The 22,357-nt window shown below is 35.4% G+C and overlaps 2 protein-coding genes across 2 annotated transcripts; one reads left to right on the top strand and one right to left on the bottom strand.

Moving 5' to 3' along the window:
* Nucleotides 1-390: 390 nt before the first annotated feature.
* LOC129002819 (uncharacterized) lies at nucleotides 391-15,125 on the top strand. Its single transcript, XM_054430896.1, has 11 exons — nucleotides 391-427; nucleotides 3,777-3,897; nucleotides 4,878-4,981; nucleotides 5,231-5,302; nucleotides 9,420-9,536; nucleotides 10,433-10,529; nucleotides 10,713-10,921; nucleotides 11,033-11,241; nucleotides 13,035-13,194; nucleotides 13,937-14,106; nucleotides 14,738-15,125. The coding sequence occupies exons 1-11, from the start codon at nucleotides 392-394 to the stop codon at nucleotides 15,123-15,125; spliced, it is 1,683 nt and encodes a 560-aa protein (XP_054286871.1). The 5' UTR covers nucleotide 391.
* Nucleotides 15,126-16,227: 1,102 nt separating this feature from the next.
* Nucleotides 16,228-19,753, bottom strand: LOC129004082 (uncharacterized). Its single transcript, XM_054432473.1, has 3 exons — nucleotides 19,603-19,753; nucleotides 18,144-18,299; nucleotides 16,228-16,362 (listed from the first exon to the last, which is right to left on the bottom strand). Exons 1-3 carry the CDS (start codon nucleotides 19,628-19,630, stop codon nucleotides 16,286-16,288), a joined length of 261 nt encoding a protein of 86 aa, XP_054288448.1. The 5' UTR covers nucleotides 19,631-19,753; the 3' UTR covers nucleotides 16,228-16,285.
* Between the last annotated feature and the right edge of the window lie 2,604 nt (nucleotides 19,754-22,357).

Raw genomic sequence — 22,357 nt, 5'->3', positions numbered from 1 at the left:
AAAAAAGTCCTCAACTAATTCAAGATTATACTTAAGATAGTAGACCTATGTTTAAGCTACACCAAGTAAATATTATAACAGTTTCAACTGTTACGCTGTTAGCTAATTCTAACAGTAGGTTTATTACCCAAATTTAACCCAACTTAACATTAATAATATACGACAAATCGTGAATGTCGAACTAGAAATAGAACTTGTACCAATTGTGAGACGTTGAATCGCCTAAGTTATTGCCCGTTGAATCAGCGGTAGGGGCGGTTACGGGGGAGGAAACAAGGGCTGTAGGACACAAGTAGGCGCAACAATTATGTTAAGTGACTTGCGCATCGCAACAGACGTTTAGAGGGGTTACACAACATTAGTATTTTGTTCACCACCCTTACCGTGCAACATGGGGAAGCCCAAGCCTAATGAAAAGTCGCGGATGGTATGTTGTGATTTTGTACTTAACAGTTGTTTATGTTGATTCTTTACGTAAAAGTTTTGATTTAATCGGATATTTTATTGCATTTTTATGACAATTGTTTGACAGGGGTTTAGCGAATTTCCCATATAGGGAATAATCAAAAGTGTATATTTTATTATTGTGGTTAGGGACCGATTTGATTTTTCGTTTTGACGTCCCCACTCCCCCAGAGCCAAAAAAAAAAAAAACACCATCCGTTCAAAATCATGTGTGTGTACGTTAGCACTGGAGTAAAAATCATCCGATATTTATTTGTTCACTAAACCTGCATTTATTATTACGAGTTGGCGAACCTGCATGATCAGAATATGTGAACTGGTTTTTTGTAGAGTTTTATCATTGATGACCCCAAAATTAATATAAATACCTCGCCGCAGCAAACCTGCTGACTAAGCGAACTTCCATTTGTCTGAATTAAATTTTTATTAAATCTATTTAAAAAACATTAGGTTTAATGAGTACCTAAGTTTGCTGCTACAAGAAAACTAATACAGTGTATATTTTGGTAAAATATTAATAGCTTAGTATAAAATAAATAAATTTGCCAAGTTTGATAAAAGTACATCCATAAACAAGCAAACTAAAACATTTTACAATTCTCCTTAAAAATTACATGGGAATTTTCAATTTAAAATTTTTTGAACTTTATCCGATACCAATAACCATACAAAAACACTTTGATATACTAAATTATTTGTTTTTAAGCTCTTTAAAAAGGTCTAGAGAGATGTTGGGAAATTTGGTCTTTTGAGGGCCAAAAATGAGAAAAACCATTTTTTACCTCATAAACCCCCCCCCCCCCGTAAAACCCCGTTCCCATGGTCTGATCATGCTGGTTCGCGAACTCATTCAAGTTTACCCCGCCTTACACCTTTGAACCAATTTTCCAAGAGGGAGAACAAAAATTGAATGAGGAAGAGAGGGAATACCAAAATATTTACTTCCTCTTTGCTACTGACCAAAATTTTAAATTTTAACATACATTCCTCGAGTTTATAGTCAATAGGTATGGTTATATTATTCTTTGGTGTAGATACATGATTGTTTGATTTTACTGTATTTATAAGCGTATGGTGTGTGTATAAGTTACATGTTAACATGTTTATATTTGTATCATTAGTCTTAATTTATTCATCAATCCATACAGAAAGTAGCTCTTTACCATAACAGCTGATCTTAAAGAAAGTAATGGTTTCCAAAGCTCTTTAGAGCAAGGGAAAAAGATCAGTTGATTTTCCCCTTGCTCTAAATTTACTTTCCCTTGCTCTCCATTACTTACACCTTATTCAATCACCTTTCAATTTGGCGTCTTTGTTTACAATTAATTATAATTGAAATCAGCTGTTTTTACTGTTAAACAATACAATAATGTGAAAAAAATTATGCATATTAAGCTAATTTTTCTGTGTTTACTGCACAATGAACATAACCTTGAACTTGAACTTCTAATTTTTGAACTAATTTAGGTTGCTATAAGAGAATAATGTGGGTCTCTAACTGTAAAAACAGTTACACACACTTATTATGCAAATTATACAAGAACATCCTAAGTATACTTGTTGCTTGAAAATATATTTTGTATTTTGCATTAAATTGTGTGACAGAATAAAAACTAACAACTTTTAACATATGACGAGACAACCAAAGAATTCCCAAAGAAAAGTAAACAAACTATAAACAAAATCGTCAAAGATAAAATACAATTACAACACCTGATGCATCTTCAATATTTTTAATGTGCAAAATACAGTCCTTTACTTGAGGTTGGTGCCCTTTAGGCACAGAAAACGTACTACTTTAGGAGAGGGTTTATTGAAAAAAAATCATATTTTCCGTGGAAGTTTCACATCAAGAGCTTGCATTCAAGTACCGGTATGCGGTTAATGGGTATGAAATTTCATACATTGCTATGTAAATTAACTATGTCTTTCATTTTAATTAGACTAAACAGTTTGTGGGCCAAGAAGGATAATAAATACATTTAATAATACATTAAAAAAATACATACCGGTACCAACTTGGCGATTCAAAATTTGCGTTTATAATTTGCCTAAGATTTTATGAAACAAGTTCAAGTCTACTGAAAAATGCCATTTATATTAAAAATACAGTAACTTTTGAAACTACTTTTGCAAGTCACTCACTGTTGGATTCATAACATTCTGCTATAATAGAACCTCTGTTAGTCTGTTATTCATAAATCATTATTGATTGAGGATTGATCCTAAACATGAATGGTATGTGCATTAGTTCACTGTCAATGTACAAACTACTAACACCTACTCACTTCTCTCTAGTGATTTTTGATGTATGAGTATACTAGAGTTAGTGTATCTATATTGGACTCATGAAGTGGTCCCAGTTGACAATGGCAAATAACTTTACCACCCAGGTATTTATATGTTATGATCTAACATTAGAAATAACGTGATTTATGTAAGCTAGGAAAGAACAGTTGGGGAATTGTCCTTTTTTTAAATATAATTAATTTATGTTTATTTTCTTAATAGTAAAAAACAATGGGGAAATGCCACTTCTATTAGGTCTATATAATTACAACACTATAGTGAAAAAAATATTGGTATTACTATAATATGGAGACTAAAATTTGGAATACGGCTTAAGATGTGTGCCAATAAAATATTAAATACACCCGCCGGTGGGCCGCAGCAAACCTGCTGTCTAAGCTAATTTCCTATTGCCTGATTTAATTGATTTTCATTTAAATATTTATTAAATATTTATCCAATATTGACCATGGCAGACAATTTTTTTTTTTTTTTTTTTTTAAGAAATGATTTATTTGCGCGCTTGCTGAGCTGTAGCCTTTCACAGGTGTCTGAATGGATAAATAAAATTTAAAAAAATGAACACGTTGTTTAACAATATTTTACTGTAGAACGATGGAACGACTCTGAAACTGTTTATTTTCATAACCAGTCTTGTCCAAAATCAGACATACTGGATTACTTTATAAGCTTTATAGAATCATACTACTAGTGTAGGCTCTAGCTCAAATGACACTAAAAGCATAAGAACTTATTTTCGGTGCTACAAGAGCTACCAAAAGTTTAAGCTTGAAAGTTGCTCTAGATAAATTGTGTGTCTCGGACTTGGAACCATTCAAACAATCATGTACATTCACATATAAATGCCCCCCTCCTCCCACACTCTGCATTATCCGCACGAAACCAATGGCACAAAACCGATCTAATTTAACATAATCTCAATTCATCTTCAAAAGTTTATCATGGTTTTTTTAAGACTGCAAGGATACAAACCACTCAGCTTTGGTGTAACCCTGTTGCAGGCGTCGTCGCTAGCCGCTGCTCGTAGAATGGCGGGCAAAAAAGGCGTCGCAGTCGCTCTTCAGCTGGAAGTCAACACCGAAGACGAGTGGCAGAAACTTTTGGAGAAAGAAGGGCTTGTGGGTGAGTACTAACTAGTAGAAATCCAATTGAGCACAGAATATTAACCAACTACAGTTAAAGAATTTTAAAGCATTTTAAGCATTTTAAAGGATTTTAAAGCTTTTTACATTTTTGTAACGATTAGTCCAACTTGTACTTGTTTTAATTTCCATTTTTTGTTGGATAACAAATAACATCACTGTATTGATAGCTTAAATGGTAAATTTAAAAATCCACTTAAAAAAAATTTAATTTGGACATGTAGGTCCGGAAAAGATCCCGATTTAAGATCGAACGAGTTAACGAGATTTAATGGTGAAAATTATACAGCCACTATTGTTATTATACCCCCAGCCCCCCACCCCCAAAATTAAAAAATCACTAAACTATACCTCAGGTCAAAGTGAAGATAAATGAAGGATGAGTGTAGAATGAAATTATGAAATACATAAGCTTAAGAGGGTTCCACCCTCCAACTGTTACCACGAAAACATGTCCTACAAAAAAGAACCTCGCGGCATTATTAAAGTGTTTATCGAGATTCACAAAGATCCAAATTATGCCCCTAACTGAACTGAAACTTCGTAATTTTTTTGTGATGTATTTGCAAATTCATTTTGAATATCCGTAATGTAGTCATTTTCAAGTGTGATTTAAATAGTTAAACATTTATTTATCCCCATCCATTGCAAGCTCTAATATGTTAAGAGCACTAAAAGCACACAATCATTGGAAACAAATTTGTTTTTGAGTGTTGAGAGCTGTTATTGTAGAGGCATGTTTAGAATTAGCATATGTTTAGCCGCCATCTTCAATTTAGCGGTAAAACCCTCTTAAGTTACTGACTAAGATCAGCTGATCGTTTAGCCAGGGTCACTTGAAAGACTATAAAGACCAAGAACAGCTGTGCCTGTCAAAATGTGCTTCAATCCTTCTAAGGATTAAACTGGGAAATTGGGGAATCGCAAATAAAAACTTATATCGATTTCTGTTTTTATTAGTGGTGGACGTCTATTCGGAATGGTGTGGTCCATGTGTAGGGATGGTGGGAAACTTGAAGAAGTTGAAACTGGAAATCGGCAGCGATTATCTCCATCTTGCTGTGGTAAGTTGAGAGAAACTGAAATTTTTATTTCCTCAATAGCTGGAACTAAAGGATAAACCAATCTTTAAACTTATGTCCGAGTACCTAAAAATAGGTAAAAGGTGAACTAATTTTTATTGTTATTGATTGTGTTATATTTATAAATTTAGTTACACCAACTATATAAGTGTGGGTTGAACTGTTGAAGAGACTACATAAATAGGATATGATTAGTTTGACTTAAAGATTACATTATCTTCATATTTACAGGCGAAATCAGATGCCATAGAGGCATTGGAGAGATTCAGGAACAAAAGCGAGCCAACCTGGATGTTTATTGCTGTAAGTAAAGCTTAACTATACATAAGACGCTAATTGAACTTTTGGTTTGTGAACATATTGTAGCAGCATAGTATCATTTTGTCACATCTGCTATACTTGGTAAGTTAACTCATTTTATGGGTCACACCATTTAATAAAACTAAAAGAATTTAAAGGAACTTTGAATTACATCTTGAAAAATGAGAGGTTTGATTTGTTAATGTAATTAAATGCAAATAGTCCAGTCAATGAATGCTCAAAAGGGGGGTGTAGAGGACATGGAGAGGGGGAAATTTTTTTTCTGCGGGAATGTGTTCGGGGTAGTTAGAAGATAAAAATACCAAAAGTCCCTGCCCCTGGCCCTGCTGCTTCAACGGGGGGAGGGGGGAAAGACCCCATTTTTTAGTTTTTTACTTCTACACTGAAAACCGTGCATCGTAGGGAAAAAAATGTAAATTATAAAAAGAAAGATGATGAAATTCTCTATAAGATTGGTTATTCACTTCTTCCGTGTATGCATTGGTTTAAAAAATATTCTCAAAATAATATAATAATTCTTAAATAAATTGATTTTTCAAGCGTTTTTTGTCAAATAAGTTTATATAATCCATTAGCCTGTTGTTGTTTCACATCAATCAGGATAGAAAACAGGTTTTTGAACACTAAAATATATAATATAATATATCAATCGTATATATTGTGTTAAAAATAGTTTATATAAATTTAAATAAATTATGTATATTCGTCATGGAAACAAGTAATTTTGGCATAATTATTACATTAAAAATTAAATACCCCCGCCGCAGCAAACCTGCAGACTAAGCGAATTTCCATTTGACTGATTGGATTTACACTGAAATGTCTACTTAAAAATATAACATTTATTCTTGATTTAAATAGAATAAGTTTAACAAGTACTTAGGTTTGCTGCATCAGGGAGGGTAAAACTGATTTTTTTTGTAAAATGTGAATAGTTAGTAAGAAATAAAAACATTTTCCAAATTTGATCAAAATATGTTCACAAACAAGCAAACTACAACAGTTTACTTATTCTCCATAAGAATAACATGGGAATTTTAAATTTACAATTTTTTGGAATTTTCTCCGTAACCATTAGGCGCATAATAACGCTTCAATATACTAAATTATTTGTTTTTTTAAGCTCTACAAAATAGTTTGGAAAGAAATTGCTAAATTTTATGTTTTTTGGGTCAAAAATTAGAAAAACCTATTTTTACCCCATAAAACCCCCCGTAAACCCCCGTTCCCATGGTCCGATCATGCTGGATTGCGAACTCGTTCGAATAAACGTACTTTTACACGTTTGTACCAATTTTCATCAAAATCGGATCATTTTTGCTCGAGTTATCGTGCTGACGGACACACATATATATATATATATAAATATATTAATACATAAATATATATATATATATATGAATTTGAACGGATGGTGTTTTTGGCCTCTAGGGACCTCAAAACGAAAAAAAAAATCGGTCCCGCGTCCAGGTCTTACCATGAGTACTACGGTAATAGCTTATTCCCTATATGGGAAATTCGCTAAAAGATTATGTTTGTAGCTATTTTTTTCCAGGTTTATTTATAACAATTACCGAAACCAAGACTTAAATATTATTGTTCATGGTCTGGCTCACTTGGGACGAGAGGGTCCGACTTCTGTCCCAAAAACTGGTGCCATCTGGAACTGAAAACCACCATCTAGGACATCTCCATCATTCAATTCTTGTTGGTTAGACTCAATATTGGCTATCAAAGTGAGAATTCGGTGTAGGCCTGTATATTCTTCATCTTCCTCATTCATCAGAATGGGCATTTCATTCATGTAAAAAGATCCCTTAGCAGTTCTGGCATAACGGAGAACTCTTATTGGACATTTTCTTGCATGCACAAATTGCACATCTGGCACTGTTATAATCTTGAGTACATTTGCAAAAAACTTGGTTAAGGGATTAACTGTTCCTGGTTACTATAATTTTGGTGTCTCTGTTCAAATGAATATCTACTGACTAGTGGCGGTCCCTTGGGGGGGGGTTAGAGTTCTGATTAGAAACTATCTTTGTATATGATATTGTATAGTTTAAATTTATTAGTCCAGTGCAATTAGGGACCCGGACAAAATTGATAACAGGCTGAAAATTGGTGGAAATGTTCAAAACAATGTCCTGAGTGGCCCACACAAAGTCCCAAGAAATCCCAGTTGGGGAACGGCCGCCATTTTGAAAAAAAAAACTGCCGCCATCTTGGAAATTTAGATTTCTTGCTGTATCTTTTGAAGTAATTGTCCGAAAGACCTTATTTATGACTCAAATTAAACGTTTTGGGCTCATGTATGAGGGTAATATATAATTAAAGAGTTTATTAGGTTCTAAGCATAAATATTATTTATATTAACCTCAAAAATATCTATAATAATGATATAGATACGGTTATGTCACCCCTCTTATACGAATTGTGGATATTTATATGCATGCAAGGTGGATGCGATACTCCCTGGTGTGGATTAACGTCCGCACGGGTGAGTACTACGACTATCCGCAGTACTATCCTGATAATTAGACCAATTCGTAATTACCAAGGCAAAAATGTGGTTCGGATTCCACTATAAACTGTAGGTCCCTTAGTTGCCATTAGCTGTATGGGCTATTAATTAACCTGTGTCTAAGGAATAAGTCGGTCTTAGTCACTAACAAGACTACAAGATCGCGCCACTCATCCTACACTCATCTCCATTCACACTTGGCTTAAATTGTATGGTTGCCATTTCATAGAACAGCATTAACAGTATAGATATTGAGTCTAATAAACGAGAATTGGATAATGAGAGACCATGAACAATAGTATTAAGTCTTGGTTTCGGTAATTGTTATAGATAAACCTGGACAAGTATAGCTACAAACATAATCTTTTTAATTTTTTATGTAATAATTATGCCAAAATTACTTGTTTCCATGACGAATATACATAATTTATTTAAATTTATATAAACTATTTTTAACACAATATATACGATTGATATATTATATTATATATTTTAGTGTTCAAAAACCTGTTTTCTATCCTAATTAATGTGAAACAACAACAGGCTAATGGATTATATAAACTTATTTGACAAAAAACGCTTGAAAAATCAATTTATTTAAGAATTTTTATATTATTTTGAGAATATTCTTTTAAACCAATGCATATACAGAAGAAATGAATATGACCATTCTTGTAGAGAATTTCATCATCTTTCTTTTTATAATTTACATTTTTTCCGTACGATGCACGGTTTTCAGTGTAGAAGTAAAAAACTAAAAATTGGGTTCTCCCCCCCCCTCCCCCCGTTGAAGCAGCAGGGCCAGGGGCGGGGACTTTTGGTATTTTTATCTTCTAACTACCCCGAACACATTCCCGCAGAAAAAGATTTCCCCCTCACCATACCCTCTACAACCCTTTATTGACTGGACTAAAATTAATAATCCAAGAATTAGTCTTCCAGCCTTGGGTAAATCAAGTATCAAGCCCACCATAGTAAAATTATACATGACATGGACAATTATTGAAAGAAAACTGGTTTTAGGTTTCTAGAAGGTGCTAGGAAAAGAAAAACTCTCCCAAGGTAGGAGGAGAGGGGCACAATTATCTCTTGGTCCAATAGCGTTTTACATACAAACCACGGGCCAGGCTGCCAGTCCCTTTGTTCAAATATGTAGTGGCTTCTACGCACTACCCAAGTCACTAATGCACATTTTATACGTCAAACCACTTTTATACAAACACATATGTCAACTGGAAACAGTAATCACCATAGGGATTGACCTCCTTCCTACAGAAACCTAACCACATAAAGCAATTCAAACGTGACGGGAGCGTCAATTTTCTCTCACAATGTTCTTTTTTAAATTCTGTGACCAGACTAATCGTCCCATATAAGTCGGGACTAGCTAGTGAATCAAGTAAGTAGCTTGACCTTGGTGTCATATTTGAACTAGCTCACCTGGCTGTCATATATATTGTATATTGATTTGGATATAATCTTTCCTTTTGATAGGGAGAGGAAGGGAGTTAAAGCGTTGTAATATGTATACTTGTGAAACTACAGTATAATAATTCAACACCCCATTGTTGTTGACAGAGCGGCCACATGGTGAATCTCATGTTTGGAGCCAACGCACCTCGTCTCATGAGACTCATTACCCAGGAGCTAGAGAAGGAAACCAAGGTTCTCAAGGGAGAGCGAGAACGACAGTCGGTGAGTTGGTGGAACTGCTAGCTTGTTGCGGAATACTTCTCTAGTTAGTAAACAAAACAAACAGGACACAAAAAGGAGAAGAAATTACAGACTAATTTTCATACTAGGGCTATGCTAGACAAGGAAACTAACAGTATTTCAGGTGTATGTGCACACGGGCAGTCAAATTGTTCGCGACAGAGCAATTATTTCATCCAACTGGAAAGTTCCTGTTCCATTTCTTTTCCTACATAGCATAGCCCAAGTCCTCCAGGCTTAACGGAATGACATGACAAAACAAAATGCTATAACAAGAACATTTCGATTCACCAGATTTTGTGAATTTCTTGTGAGACATATAATTTTGACAATGATTGGTCATGTCTAGATTAGTAGCTTCCATTTGATAATACAATAAAACCTTTCCTAGAAACCTTCTTGTCAGTTTCATTGTTTAGTAGAGTATAGTCAAAGCTAAAAATAAACATTATCAGAAACAAAACCTAAATTTACAATCATTTATGCTATTATAACTTAACAGAAATGACTGATAACCGTACTAGACACTTTCTGCAACCTGTGGGATGATCTTAGAATAAAGTAAGCTTGGGTGTTCAGTTTTTATTGTTTTTAGACATTCATATCTGATCAGCTGCTGATAAATCTAAGGTGTCTTCCTGGACAGGAGACAGCACCGTAAATCAAAATTTAAATTCCAATCATTGTGAATTTTTTGTGAACGAGACAAAGAAATCATGAAAACTTACAACTCATAAACATGATCATATTTATAGTAGTTATATTATTGCAAATGAGACAAGTAAAATTACTTGGTTATCAATAACATTGTCATGTAAATACAATGCTGATACAAGACATTTTTCCTTTCTAATATATATTAAACCCTATTTTACCAGATACCATTCAATGAGCTTACAGAAGAAGAGAAGACCAGAAAGGAAGAGACACGACGAAAAGAGGAGGCAGAGAAAGAGAAAGAAGCAAGAGAGTTGGGTAAGAACAATCATTTAAAAACAATCTATTAGTTTTTGCAACTTATTTGAATACAATAAAAGTGGATTTAGGATTTTTTTCTAGGAAAGTTAAAATCAGACATCCCAGGACACGTATTTGCTTTTTGAAACAAAGGATTTTTCTAGTTCATTTCAGTTATCACACTTGGTTGTATGTTTATAGCGGACGCCGTCGAGGAGCTGAAGATCCGTAACCTGACTCGCTTTGCTAAGCTGCTGGTTGACAAGACTGTGATGCTCTACTTCCCGCACATGATAGATGACCAGGGCACGTGCAGTGCTGCGTTCAAGATGTTGGCCCAGTATGACCAAGTTCTTATGTCTGTTCATGATCAGATGGACGTACAACTCACCAAGGAGAACATTCCAGAGGTATATCTATCTATTGCATTAAGAGGTATAGTTGTGGTAATCATAAGTATCAAGTATTGCAAAAATTTTCTATCAAGATAAGTAAACAAGTTTTCTCTGGTTTGTTAACAGATGCTTTACAACTGTGATATTCATCTGCCTGAGAAGTTGTTGGAACTGATGGAAGAGAAGCCGTGTTTAGTGAGTTTACTGATGCACCATGGGACTAACAGCAGCGAGTCGGGAACGTCTCTACCAATCCCGCTCGGACTGGTCGAGGAGAAGTTTGCCACCTTCGTCTACGGCCACCTCACGCACACAGAACCACCCGTACAACACACGTAGGTGACGTAGAGACAAGGGCGGTCCCAGGGGGGGGGGGGGGTCAGGGGGGTCATGACCCCCCCCAAATATTTTTTATATACATAAACTATTATACCAGGGGAACTTTAATAATTTTTATTGCAAATCGTTCTGCCAAATTGAAATTTATTGTAGTCTTTACACTTGTGGCGAATGAAAGGACTAATTACAATCTCTAACCTAAAACTCATCGTTCGAGTCTGACTGTTTTTTTGTACGTTATGAAAAGTAGGGAAGATCGGCAGACGACGGATGCTTTCAGACATATACAGCAACGGCAGTGTCCGATGCTGACATTCGACGTTCGGCCGCATTCTTCTTCTTATTTATTTTTTTCGGCATCTAATGTTATCATTAATTTTAACATAGATGATTGAAAACTTGAATTGGGCTTGGGTATTGGATAAAGAAAAGAAGTTGTATCAATAGTCAAAGATTGAAAGGTAGTTGAATATTAATTTATCTGAGTTGAGCGTTAGGAATTTGTAATTACAGTAATGTAATTCAATGATTACAGTAGCAAATTTCAAAACTTTCAATATTAAATAGTATTTATATTTAGAGCACCTGATATCATATATAAGAATACCACAACCCAATTGGCATGTTGCTAGCCATAAAACAACAACAAAATGGTAGTGTCTCAGACTTAGATGTGGAAGGGACAGATTTAATTCCCAGCACAACACAACCACAAATACAAAATAGTTGCACAAACACTTTATTCTCACGTTGACCCCTTGTAAAATGCCACTGGCACTGGCGTAGAAAAAATGAGAACACTGAGAACCAATTCTCCAGGCGGTAGCAGTGACGGGACGCCGACGGCAACGTTAGTTGCCTGTTGTTGATTTTAAACATTTTCCGTTTAGCATGCACATTGGCACCAGTTGAAAGCATGGTGGAAGGAAAATACATCCACCATGAGTTGAAAGGGTGTTTTCGTAAATCAATGATGCTTGAATGTGTTGTAATGTTGCGGTATTCCTTTGATATTAAAACCCCAAGTCTCAATAATAAAAAAACATGACATTATACAAGTTTATTTTTAGACATTTCTTTGACGTTTAAATAAACTGGGAAGCTTGAACACATTAAACTAGGCCCTCAAAATAGCTTCAAAACTACTCGTTTTAGCACGTTATTTCCAAGTTGTTTCCATACCCCTCAGGCCCCCCGGTGACCCCCCCCCCCCAAAATATATGTCTAGGACCGCCCTTGCGTAGAGACGAACAAACGTATCTCTGAGTGGAAATTGGTATAGTTGTTTTTCTTTAACAAAAACGCCATACATTTGATAGAAACTAGGTGTGGGCCCGTCTTCCACATGGGTATATGTAAGCTAACCCTATAAACAACATCAATTTGACATTACCAACAATTAACCTTAGACAGCGAACTATCACTTCTGTTAAGAGTCCTTGTAGGCTAGCGGCCATCTTGGATGATTTTAAACTTCTGCTGAAGAGTTAAGTATCATTCAAAAGTTAAGTCATCCAAAAATAGTTTTTCAAACACCTAAGTGATTATACTGTAAATATCTAGTATACAGTGAGATTAGAAATGTTGTTTGTTGTTTTGAATGTATTTCCAAGGGAATCCATTAAAGCCAACGGCCACCTTGGATTTGCCATTACAAATGGCTGATACAAGCCGAAACATGTTAACAATCTTCTGTAAATTTTAGCTGTTTGTCAAATTTATAAGTTATGTAAACCTTTTTATCATATTGTTTGTATTTGCTGAAGCTGATGATGTCAACTCCGCACAGGGTAGCGGACCAGTTCCAGACCAAGAAGGAGGGAGGGGAAGTATGGCCGGGAGTGTGGACACCCCTGACCTACTTGTCCAAGGCAGCAGCCGTCCATGTGCTGTTCCCTCACATCTCCATCACCATGGAATTTAAAGAGGAAACCCTGCCTCCTCCAAGGGTGAGAATTTTAACCATTTATACTAGGTTGGCTAGTCATAGTGCCACGTCAACTATATAAACAGCTCAAAACCATTCAATATCAGACATTTCTGCCGCTCATATATACCACTATGCATCTCCTCGGAAGCCATCACAGCAATTTTTCCGACAGCTCAAAATGATTTTAGTTTCAAAGTTGCTCATTCTGGATCACCGTAGTGCAAACACTATAAACATTAATCTTGAGTAAAATTCGGTTATTAGGTTAACGATGCTGGTCTTCCTGTTTGTGAGAGAACATGTTGGCCAGTACCACTAGCCGTTTTATGATCTTATAGTTTTCTTCTCAGTGGCCATTTTCTGATACGTGTTTCGACTTTTCTGGCTTGCTATTTTCAAGAAGGAGACATGATTCTTGTATCTTATGTTGTCCGCAAAACTTCCACCAACCAATAGTATCTATGAAGGGACGCCATTTTGATTCTCAATCTTGATGATTACCAATGTGGTGGGTCAAAATCACCATTGTGAAACAGTTTATTTTCTTTAACACTAACAAAAACGTCATACATTTTAGTAGAAACTAGCTGGGCGTCCTCTTCACGGGTACATGCATTAATGTGTAACTGACACTATAAAAATATTTTGTAGTATTTACCTTCTTGTAAATTTTTGCATTTGAAGTGTAGCCATTTAAAAAGTGTTTAAAGACATATTTTAAATTCATATTATTCCTCACTAATGTCTGACACAATTTCTAGTACTGCTGTATATTCGATGCAAGCAGAGCACAAGAGGTGTACGAAATTGCAGAGAAGTTCCCAGAAGACGTTCTTAATTGCGAGTTCTTTGACGGAGCGGATCCTTCAACAGCAAAAAGGGTTGCGAAAAATATGAAACAGCTGGAAAAGCTTGGCGCGGATAAAATAAAGTAAGTGGTCATTATTTTTCTTTTAAAAGACATCACTAATTGTAAAATGTTGCCAATTTCAGTGTTATCAATAGGTTTCATGTCAATTAATTGAATTATTGGATTTGGGCATTTAGCTTTTTTTGTTTGTTTTGGTTATGGATAGTTTTTAATTTTATAAATGAGAAATACCTAAGTTAATATTCAGAATCCAAAAATCAATGGTCAGAACTATCCTTTGTAGTTTTAAGTAACAATATTTACAGTGTAATAATCATTCAGAATGCGTACAGTAGATTTTCTCTCGGTTGAACCAACTTAGTTTGGAGTCTGAACTTCTATGTGTGAATGATTTACACACTTCCATTTCGAGCAATTTTGTCCATAGCCGTATAAACATAAGGAACACAAATTTTTTCTACAGCACTGTTCAAATATTGCTGAATACCTTTGATGTTTACTTAAACGTATGCTTTCATTTTCATTGTAACTTATGATGGTTAAGACTTTTTTTAGTGTCGACAATGTCACAAGTTTTAGAGGGAAAAAAATCACCGAACATTTTTAAATTAATCACGTTGCTTTATAATCATTTTTGAAAGAGATTAAAATTATTTTTAACTACCAAAACATACTTTAACTTGTTTTTCAGACAAACCAAAATGGTACTTGCCGTGGCAAAGAAGACAGGAGACCCGTTGCTGGAATTCTCACAGCTATCACCACTTTATATCTCTCCCGACACCAAAATCGGGAGCAAGGAGTGTAACGCTTTCTTCCCTCCGCCTGATGTCTTTGAAGACGAGAAAGAAGAAGAGGAGGTAGAGGACTTTGATGAAGAAGAGGAAGGGGAAGAAGGAGAGGGTGAAGAGGCTGAGGGAGAGGAAGGGGAAGGAGAAGGGGAAGGGGTGCAAGCGGAAGCTTCTGATGTAAAACTGTCAACTACCAGTGAGACGAGCACAGCGGCAACATCAGCGGGGGCCGAGCAAGAAGAGCAGTCAACAGCTGGGGAAGAAGCGACAGCTCAGCCAGAGGAGTAGGGGGGAAAGGAAAGGTGGGGGGAGGGTTGTTGTGTTTTGTAAAGTTTATACTTGTTGATCAATAAATGCAATTGCTAAATGTAAGATGTTTTTAAAAACCAAGCTTTTTGTTTTGACTAAACTAAATTTTTACTCTAGTGAATTTCCACCATAGGAAAGAAGGTATAACCTTTGACTATGGGCAAGGCCACACTAAAAAAACAGGCCGTAATGCTCGTCAAGCATAACGTCACTATAGAAGACGGCAATGACGTAATGTTTGCCATTTGTGATCAGCTGCTTGTTTTAATCTTTCCTTGGAAAATAAATGAATAAATACCTACGTCATTGCAGTCTTCTATCGTGACGTCATGCTTGACGATCATTACAGCCTGTTTTTTTAGTGTGGCCTTGCTATGAACTGAACTATAGAACCCATAGTGATATTGAATGTAGGATAAAAACTTAAACTTGAACCACTAACAGAATGTGCTGATAATAACAGTTTCTATTGAATACCCACAATTTTATCCTAACTGAAACTAAAAGAGCAACTTATAGTTAACTATTGCACATTTATTTGTCACATCAACAATCAGACAGTAAGAAAAACTAAGGATGAAATTAGAATTTTAGACACATGCTCTGTGAAAGGTTCATTTAAATATGTTCTTTTTAAACAAACATTTGAATGTCTTTCTGCTTTGTTAGGACTTGGTCCTTAAATTGATTTCCTTACGGAATATTTTATTTCAAAATAGGGCTTAAATATATTTTATAAGCGAAAATACCCATTTTTGTTGCAGTAATCAGTAATGTTTACAGAGATTAGATAGAAGCAGAGGTGTGTCAAGCCTAATATTTTTTTACGGAGCCGAGCTTTTGAAGCAACACAGCAAACACAGCAAAATCCTGAGTATCCCGCTTGGTCACGGAAACATCATCTTATTCCATCATCGCGGCAAAATAATGAACATTTCCCACTGTTGTGTGAACATAATCATTGTTTACCTTTAACATTTTAAAGGAATTTTAATTTAACCTTTTTAGATAACCAAACAATAGATACAATACAAAAGTCTTGGCAAACTGTCAATTTTTGGGATATAAATGAATAACAATGTTTAGCAACAACTTATATTTTCAACTAATTAAATTATAAATAACACAAAACAATAAAATTACTTTTTACCAAACGCAGCATCATAGTCAAATCGTTGAGGTGATTGAGCGGCAAGAGGATCATCTGGACGAACCACTGAAACAATACATATACTAGTAACAAATTAACCAGGTTTATTTCAATATACAAGTTAACAACATAAAATCATTAAAAACATTAAGTAAACGGTAGGCCAGCCACGATTTAAAAACAGGTAAACCGACCTAGACTGCACAAGGAACGCCTGGGAACTGACTCAATTGTGGCCGGCCTACCATTTATTAAGTGTTTTTTTTTTTGTCAACATGTATTTATTTACTGAAGAAGACTTCTGTCGGATTTAACGGACTGTATATGGCGTTGGATATGAGCATGGGTCTTACAACACAAAACTACTAGTAATCCCTATTGTTTGCAAAGCTGATGACGGACAAAAGTACGTAACCTATTATATAATCATACAATGAGTCTGAGAGAAAGTTTAAATTAGGTCAGTAATACTTTGAAGACAATATCTTACATAATGTAGAATAAAGTAGGAGTCATTTAAAACTCAATATCTTAATCACAACACAGCGTTATATTTTTGTGTACATATTTTAAGCTGAATATGGATTTAAGATAAGCCACACTGTATTTAAAAGGCTACTATGCATTTTAAATGAAAATTTAAACTAAGAATAAAAACAGATAGACTATGGTTTTTTTTTTTTTTAAAGCTTTATTCAAGATTTATACATTATATACCTACATGAAATATATGCATAAATACAGAATGGCGTCAAAACAGCTTATTACTAATTAAAAATACTTGGTTAAACTAAATAAAACAGGAAAATTTAATTAATGTAATTACATGTTGTAAAACTCTTCAAATGAGTAAAATGCTCTATCAATTAGTAACAATTTAAGTTTTTTTTTTAAAGACCTAATGTTTTTTATATCAAATATTTATTCTGGTAGATGGTACAAAAACTTAATACCTGCAGCTGTTGGTTTCTTGTTATAAAACTCCAGTTTGTGTTGTGTTACGGATGGATAATTTTTATGCCTAGTATCATCTATCTATATATTAATAGGCAAGCATGTTTCTTTAAAACCTTTTTTCTCAGGTCGTGTGCATCGCAGAGAAAATCTACGCATACTGTTGGAAAGATATTTTCCTGTAGATGTGCAGAATGCCTCTAAAAATTAAAATAGGCTAACAAATAAGCACAAAAAATTAATTTGAAAACTTCAAAAAATTAACATGGAGCATATGGGTTGCCATGATGGTGACGAAATAACAACAAAATGTAAACAGAAAATCAAAACAAATGGAAGAAATTCAAATCACATGTGTTATTTACAGTGTGGGGAGAAAATAGAGAAGTCTGTACATTAATTATTTTTGGTCGAGTTTCGACCACAGGACGACCACTAGTTTATATATTAATAGGCAAGCATGTTTCTTTAAAACCTTTTTTCTCAGCTCGTGTGCATTGCAGGGAAAATCTACGCATACTGTTGGAAATATATTTTCCTGTAGATGTGCAGAATGCGTTTAAAAATTAAAATAGGCTAACAAATAAGAACAAAAAATGATTTTGAAAACTTCAAAATATTAACATGGACCATATGGGTTGCCATGATGGTGACGAAATAACAACAAAATGTAAACAGAAAATCAAAACAAATGGAAGAAATTCCAATCACATGTTTTTTTTTTTTTTACAGTGTGGGGAGAAAATAGAGAAGTCTGTACATTAATTATTAGAGTTTCGACCACAGGACGACCACTAGTATCTATGATTATCCCCCAGCAGTGGCACCTTGTCTTCAGAAGCCCTCACCTCAGGGTTCTTGATTCAATTAAATAAATATGTGTCTTATCTTACCTGTGTATTCCAATCTGTATCTTTTGTGATCAAATCTGCCTTTTGCATCTTTGTATTGATAGATTGCGAATGTCCCGATCACACTGCCAATTGCCAACGCTGTTCCGGCAACAATGTCTGGGATCTCATTCCAACCTTGCCTCAACAATTGCATGGCTGCAACAAGCAAGGGAATTAATTTCCTACAAGGATATGGAGGTGTTCTAGAGCAGCAATTTCCAAACCTCTTTCCTTGTGTCAAAATGTGTTTGAGACATTTCAGGAATCCTTTCTCTTTACATTGGTAGGTACCCACCTGTAGGATATGAAGGCTTTTCATCTTGTGTGAAAATGTTAACAGATTTGGACTACCTGAACAATAAGGCTTGGCAATGCAACCGATGTTCAGCGGCAAGGAGCAAAAGCATGCAGGTGACTTCGTAGCTCCGATCTGAGTCGTCGTCTGCTTTATTACATTCGGTCGGCCAAAATGGACCAAAAATTTGTACCACTCCCATTGTTGTCCAATTTTCTATTGCCAAGCTAAAGTTTTAATTGATTTGATTTGTTTTAATAATGGTTTCAGTTTAGCGATGTGTGGTTACCAATTAACAAATGGTTAAGATTAGGTTAGGGAAGTTGTATGATTTCTTTTATTCTGACTTGTAAAAATTCACTTTTTGGGCACAAAGATTTTTACTGATGTTTTCAGCGATTTAGCTAAAAAAGGTGTAGGTAAATGTGAAGTAAAAGTTATTTTCCCAACCTAGGCTATTCCAAAAATTACAAATCTTCTTAGGCTAATACCAAACAGCAACTTCCCAATACCAAACACAATATGGTAAGGATTGCAAATTAAGTTATATTTTGTTTATTTTTGCTTAGGCTAAGTAAGTTAGCCATATGAAGGATGAGGAAACATATTTTTCCTTTTTGGCTTTTGTTTTAGCTAAATACAGACATAACTTAGGCCCCGATCACATTGAAGATATAACTTAGGGCCCAAATTATGCCATAAATTACATAACCTAAAAAGGACATTGATGAAGGACATTAAAAAAGTTCCTACGCTGATGGGTTGGTTAATGATTGTGGTTTATGATTGTACTCTCATCTTGCATTTACCTTAAGCTTATAATAAACACCAAGGTGGTTTTGCTGTCTTAGGATTGGTAATGATTGACTTTGCTATAGAGGTCATGAGTAAAAACACTTGATCCCCTTAAGTTGTAAATATTATGCATGGTTATTAAGATTAGCTTTAACCTTTTACAATAACCTAATTATATGCTCCTTGTTGATAGATACTAATGTGACCTATCTAAAAAATGTCAAAATAGTCTAGGCCTAGGCCTAATGGATATTGTACCTTGGTGGCAATCAAGGTAACCTATGAGAATCGTGGACAATTAACTTTAGAAATATATTGAAATAAAAACTCTTCAGTTATAATTTAATTGCATACACACGTTCTACTTACGTTTAAAGTATTTAAGAGGGGAAGCCATTTGTATAAATTCGATTAATAAGTTTGTGTAGAGGCTTGAAACAGTTTACGAAGGTTGCCTTTTATTTGCTTTTTTTCCTTTTTTTGCTTTGACGGTTTGTTGTGTTGACTGTTGAGCGTTGATTGGATTTGGATTGGACGATTGGACCTGTATTGGACCGACGACGCACCGTAGCTTTGCGCTTTCTGCTAGCCCTATTTGCATGCCCATAGAGAAATAAGGTACAGAGAATAGAAAGAAGTGAGATACAAAGGGTGATGCGTGGTGATGCTCTCCTAGCATTCATGTTAAGTTTATAATACCAATATACCATGGTCTTCTTAAATGATTGATAATGATTGAAATTGGTATAGTGGCCATGAATAGAAACACTTTCGATAAAATATTATTCAATAATAATAATAATAATAAGTCAATAAGTCATTTATTGGGCCAAATTAACAATACTTGCATTAGCCAAGTCATTACAAGAAAAATAAATTCATTACATAACATAAAATTCCTTACTGTAAAAAATTCTATAACTAAATAACTAAACATGCGCACATGACTTTGTGAATGACCACTAAAGTAGAAATTCACGGACGCTGTAAAATGATCTATCTAACAACATGGACTTTAGACCTGTTCTAAACTTTTTTGGATCTTGTTCGGCCTTCAATTGAGGTGGAAGTCTATTAAATAGTTTTACAGAATTGTAATGGAAGTTTCTTTGAAAGAAAGAAGTGGAATGCCGGGGAATTGGTAGATTTAAAGTATTGCGCAATGGATACCTGGAATTTTTTGCAGATGAGAAAAAGGAAGTATTTTTAATTGCTATGGAAAGATAGCGTTTCGAGGATGTAAATAGATGGGAAAGTTAAAATTTTAAATTCTCTGAAATAATCTCTGCATGATTGTTGTTTGGAAATAGAAAACACAATTCGAATTGCCCTTCTCTGAAGCCTAAACAAGAACCTAGTCCTCTCACTTTCGCACCCCCAAACAGGAACCGCATAAGTCAGATGAGGGTAGACAAGCCCATAATAGGCTGATAATAGGACATCAGTGGTGGCTGATTGGCTGAGAAGTCTCAGCATAAATATACCCACCGATACTTTCTTGCTGACGTGCTCGATGTGGCTGTGGAATTTGAGGTTTTCATCAAGGACAAGACCGAGGAATTTTACTTCTGAAGAAGGGGAGATAGTGTTATCGTCGAGGAGAATGTTCAAGCCATAGTGGGACCGTTTTGATCGGTTAGAAATGGAAAATTGGACTATTTGGGTTTTTTGAGCGTTCAAGATTAGGTCATTTTCTTCACACCACTGAAGAAGGGAGTTATTTGATTCCAGAAAGGTGACAAGTTCCAGTTCCTCCATACTCGGTCTGGACACAGTTAGGGAAGTGTCGTCCGCGAATAGGCATACATTTGCCTCCTTTACGCTAGATGGCAGGTCAATGAACAGAAGGAAAAGGATCGGCCCCAGGACGGACCCCTGTGGCACACCCCTCTTTACTACAGCCTCAGAAGATACTAGTATTCAAAACTATAGATGTCAACTGTCCTGTAGCTAAAATAAAAAAGAAAGGTAATGTACGTAATAAAGCTGTAAGTAAAGTGGTCATGATGAGTCATGAGTAGAAACACTCGACTCCCTTAAGTTTAAAAATTACTGATATGTAACTATTACTTTTACTGGGACATCCGAGCGCTTTCAGCTCTGATATAACGTATGTTGGCTGTTGGGGTCGGAAAAGCTCTCGATCGTTTAAAGTCATCAACTTCGTCTTGAAGACCGTCAGCTGTGCTGCAGTTACCATAGGTTCTGGCGCACACCGCTGGGAGTGCCATGTGTAGTTATGGCATACTCGCTACGTAACTACACAGCGCTTCCAGCGGTCTGCCCCAGAACCTATGGTAACCGCAGCACGGCTGAAAACTAACTATGTAATACATGTGCTCTATGTGTTATAGCATAGATTAAAACCTGTTTAAATGAGGCTTATTTTTATGGAGGTTTAGTGACGACGGGGTCTTTAACTTCAGGCCGCAGCCTGGTAGAATTGGCAACGTCGCAAGTGGTGTTGTTTAGTGACAGACGTCCCATAAGATAACATGGCAGACAGACAGTGAGCTAAACCATAAACAAAAAGAATGAAATATAGACCGTCAGCTGTGCTGCAGTTACCATAGGTTCTGGCGCACACCGCTGGAAGTGCCATGTGTACATGTGCCATTGTAGTTATGGCATACTCGCTACGTAACTACACAGCGCTTCCAGCGGTCTGCGCCAGAACCTATGGTAACTATGGATTTCAATTTAAATTTATGAACATAGTTCACGCCGCGTGCGTGGTTGACGCGAAAAAAATAAATTAAAATAAATTAACAGGCAAATAAAATTTATAAATACGACCATAATTTAGTTTTGGAAACATTGAAGATTCACAGTTTACCTAAAACGATTGTTACTACTGTTGGAGTAGTTTATTTTTATTCTATTATTTTTAATTAGTAAGACTTTATATAGTATCGACAAAACAAAGGCAACTAAATCTGATAGAGCAGTAAAAACACTGAGCTATAATTCTAACTGGAGGTAGCACTGAATGTCAAAGATGCGTGTCGCCAGCCGCCATGTTTGCGTGAGGTGGGTGTCCATAAGAAGCCATATTATTGCTATAACTATTATTATACTTGGCTTAAAATACCTACTTTGTATGTTCGCCATTTCAAAGAAAATT

The sequence above is a fragment of the Macrosteles quadrilineatus genome, unplaced genomic scaffold (assembly GCF_028750875.1).
Source record: "Macrosteles quadrilineatus isolate MER2022 unplaced genomic scaffold, UCM_ALF_1.0 Scaffold_9__3_contigs__length_116548681, whole genome shotgun sequence".
NCBI lineage: Eukaryota > Metazoa > Arthropoda > Insecta > Hemiptera > Cicadellidae > Macrosteles > Macrosteles quadrilineatus.
The sequence above is the reverse complement of the archived record's forward strand: the minus strand, read 5'-3'. Positions and strand labels throughout refer to the sequence as shown.

Coding starts and splice junctions, on each gene's coding strand:
- LOC129002819 (XM_054430896.1), top strand. CDS start 392: ATGGGGAAGCCCAAGCCTAATGAAAAGTCGCGGATG. Junction 4,982..5,230: donor ATTATCTCCATCTTGCTGTG/GTAAGTTGAGAG, acceptor TCATATTTACAG/GCGAAATCAGATGCCATAGA. Junction 10,922..11,032: donor CCAAGGAGAACATTCCAGAG/GTATATCTATCT, acceptor GTTTGTTAACAG/ATGCTTTACAACTGTGATAT.
- LOC129004082 (XM_054432473.1), bottom strand. CDS start 19,630: ATGGCTTCCCCTCTTAAATACTTTAAAC. Junction 18,300..19,602: donor CCCTCTTAAATACTTTAAAC/GTAAGTAGAACG, acceptor TGCTTGTTGCAG/CCATGCAATTGTTGAGGCAA. Junction 16,363..18,143: donor ATACAGATTGGAATACACAG/GTAAGATAAGAC, acceptor GTATTGTTTCAG/TGGTTCGTCCAGATGATCCT.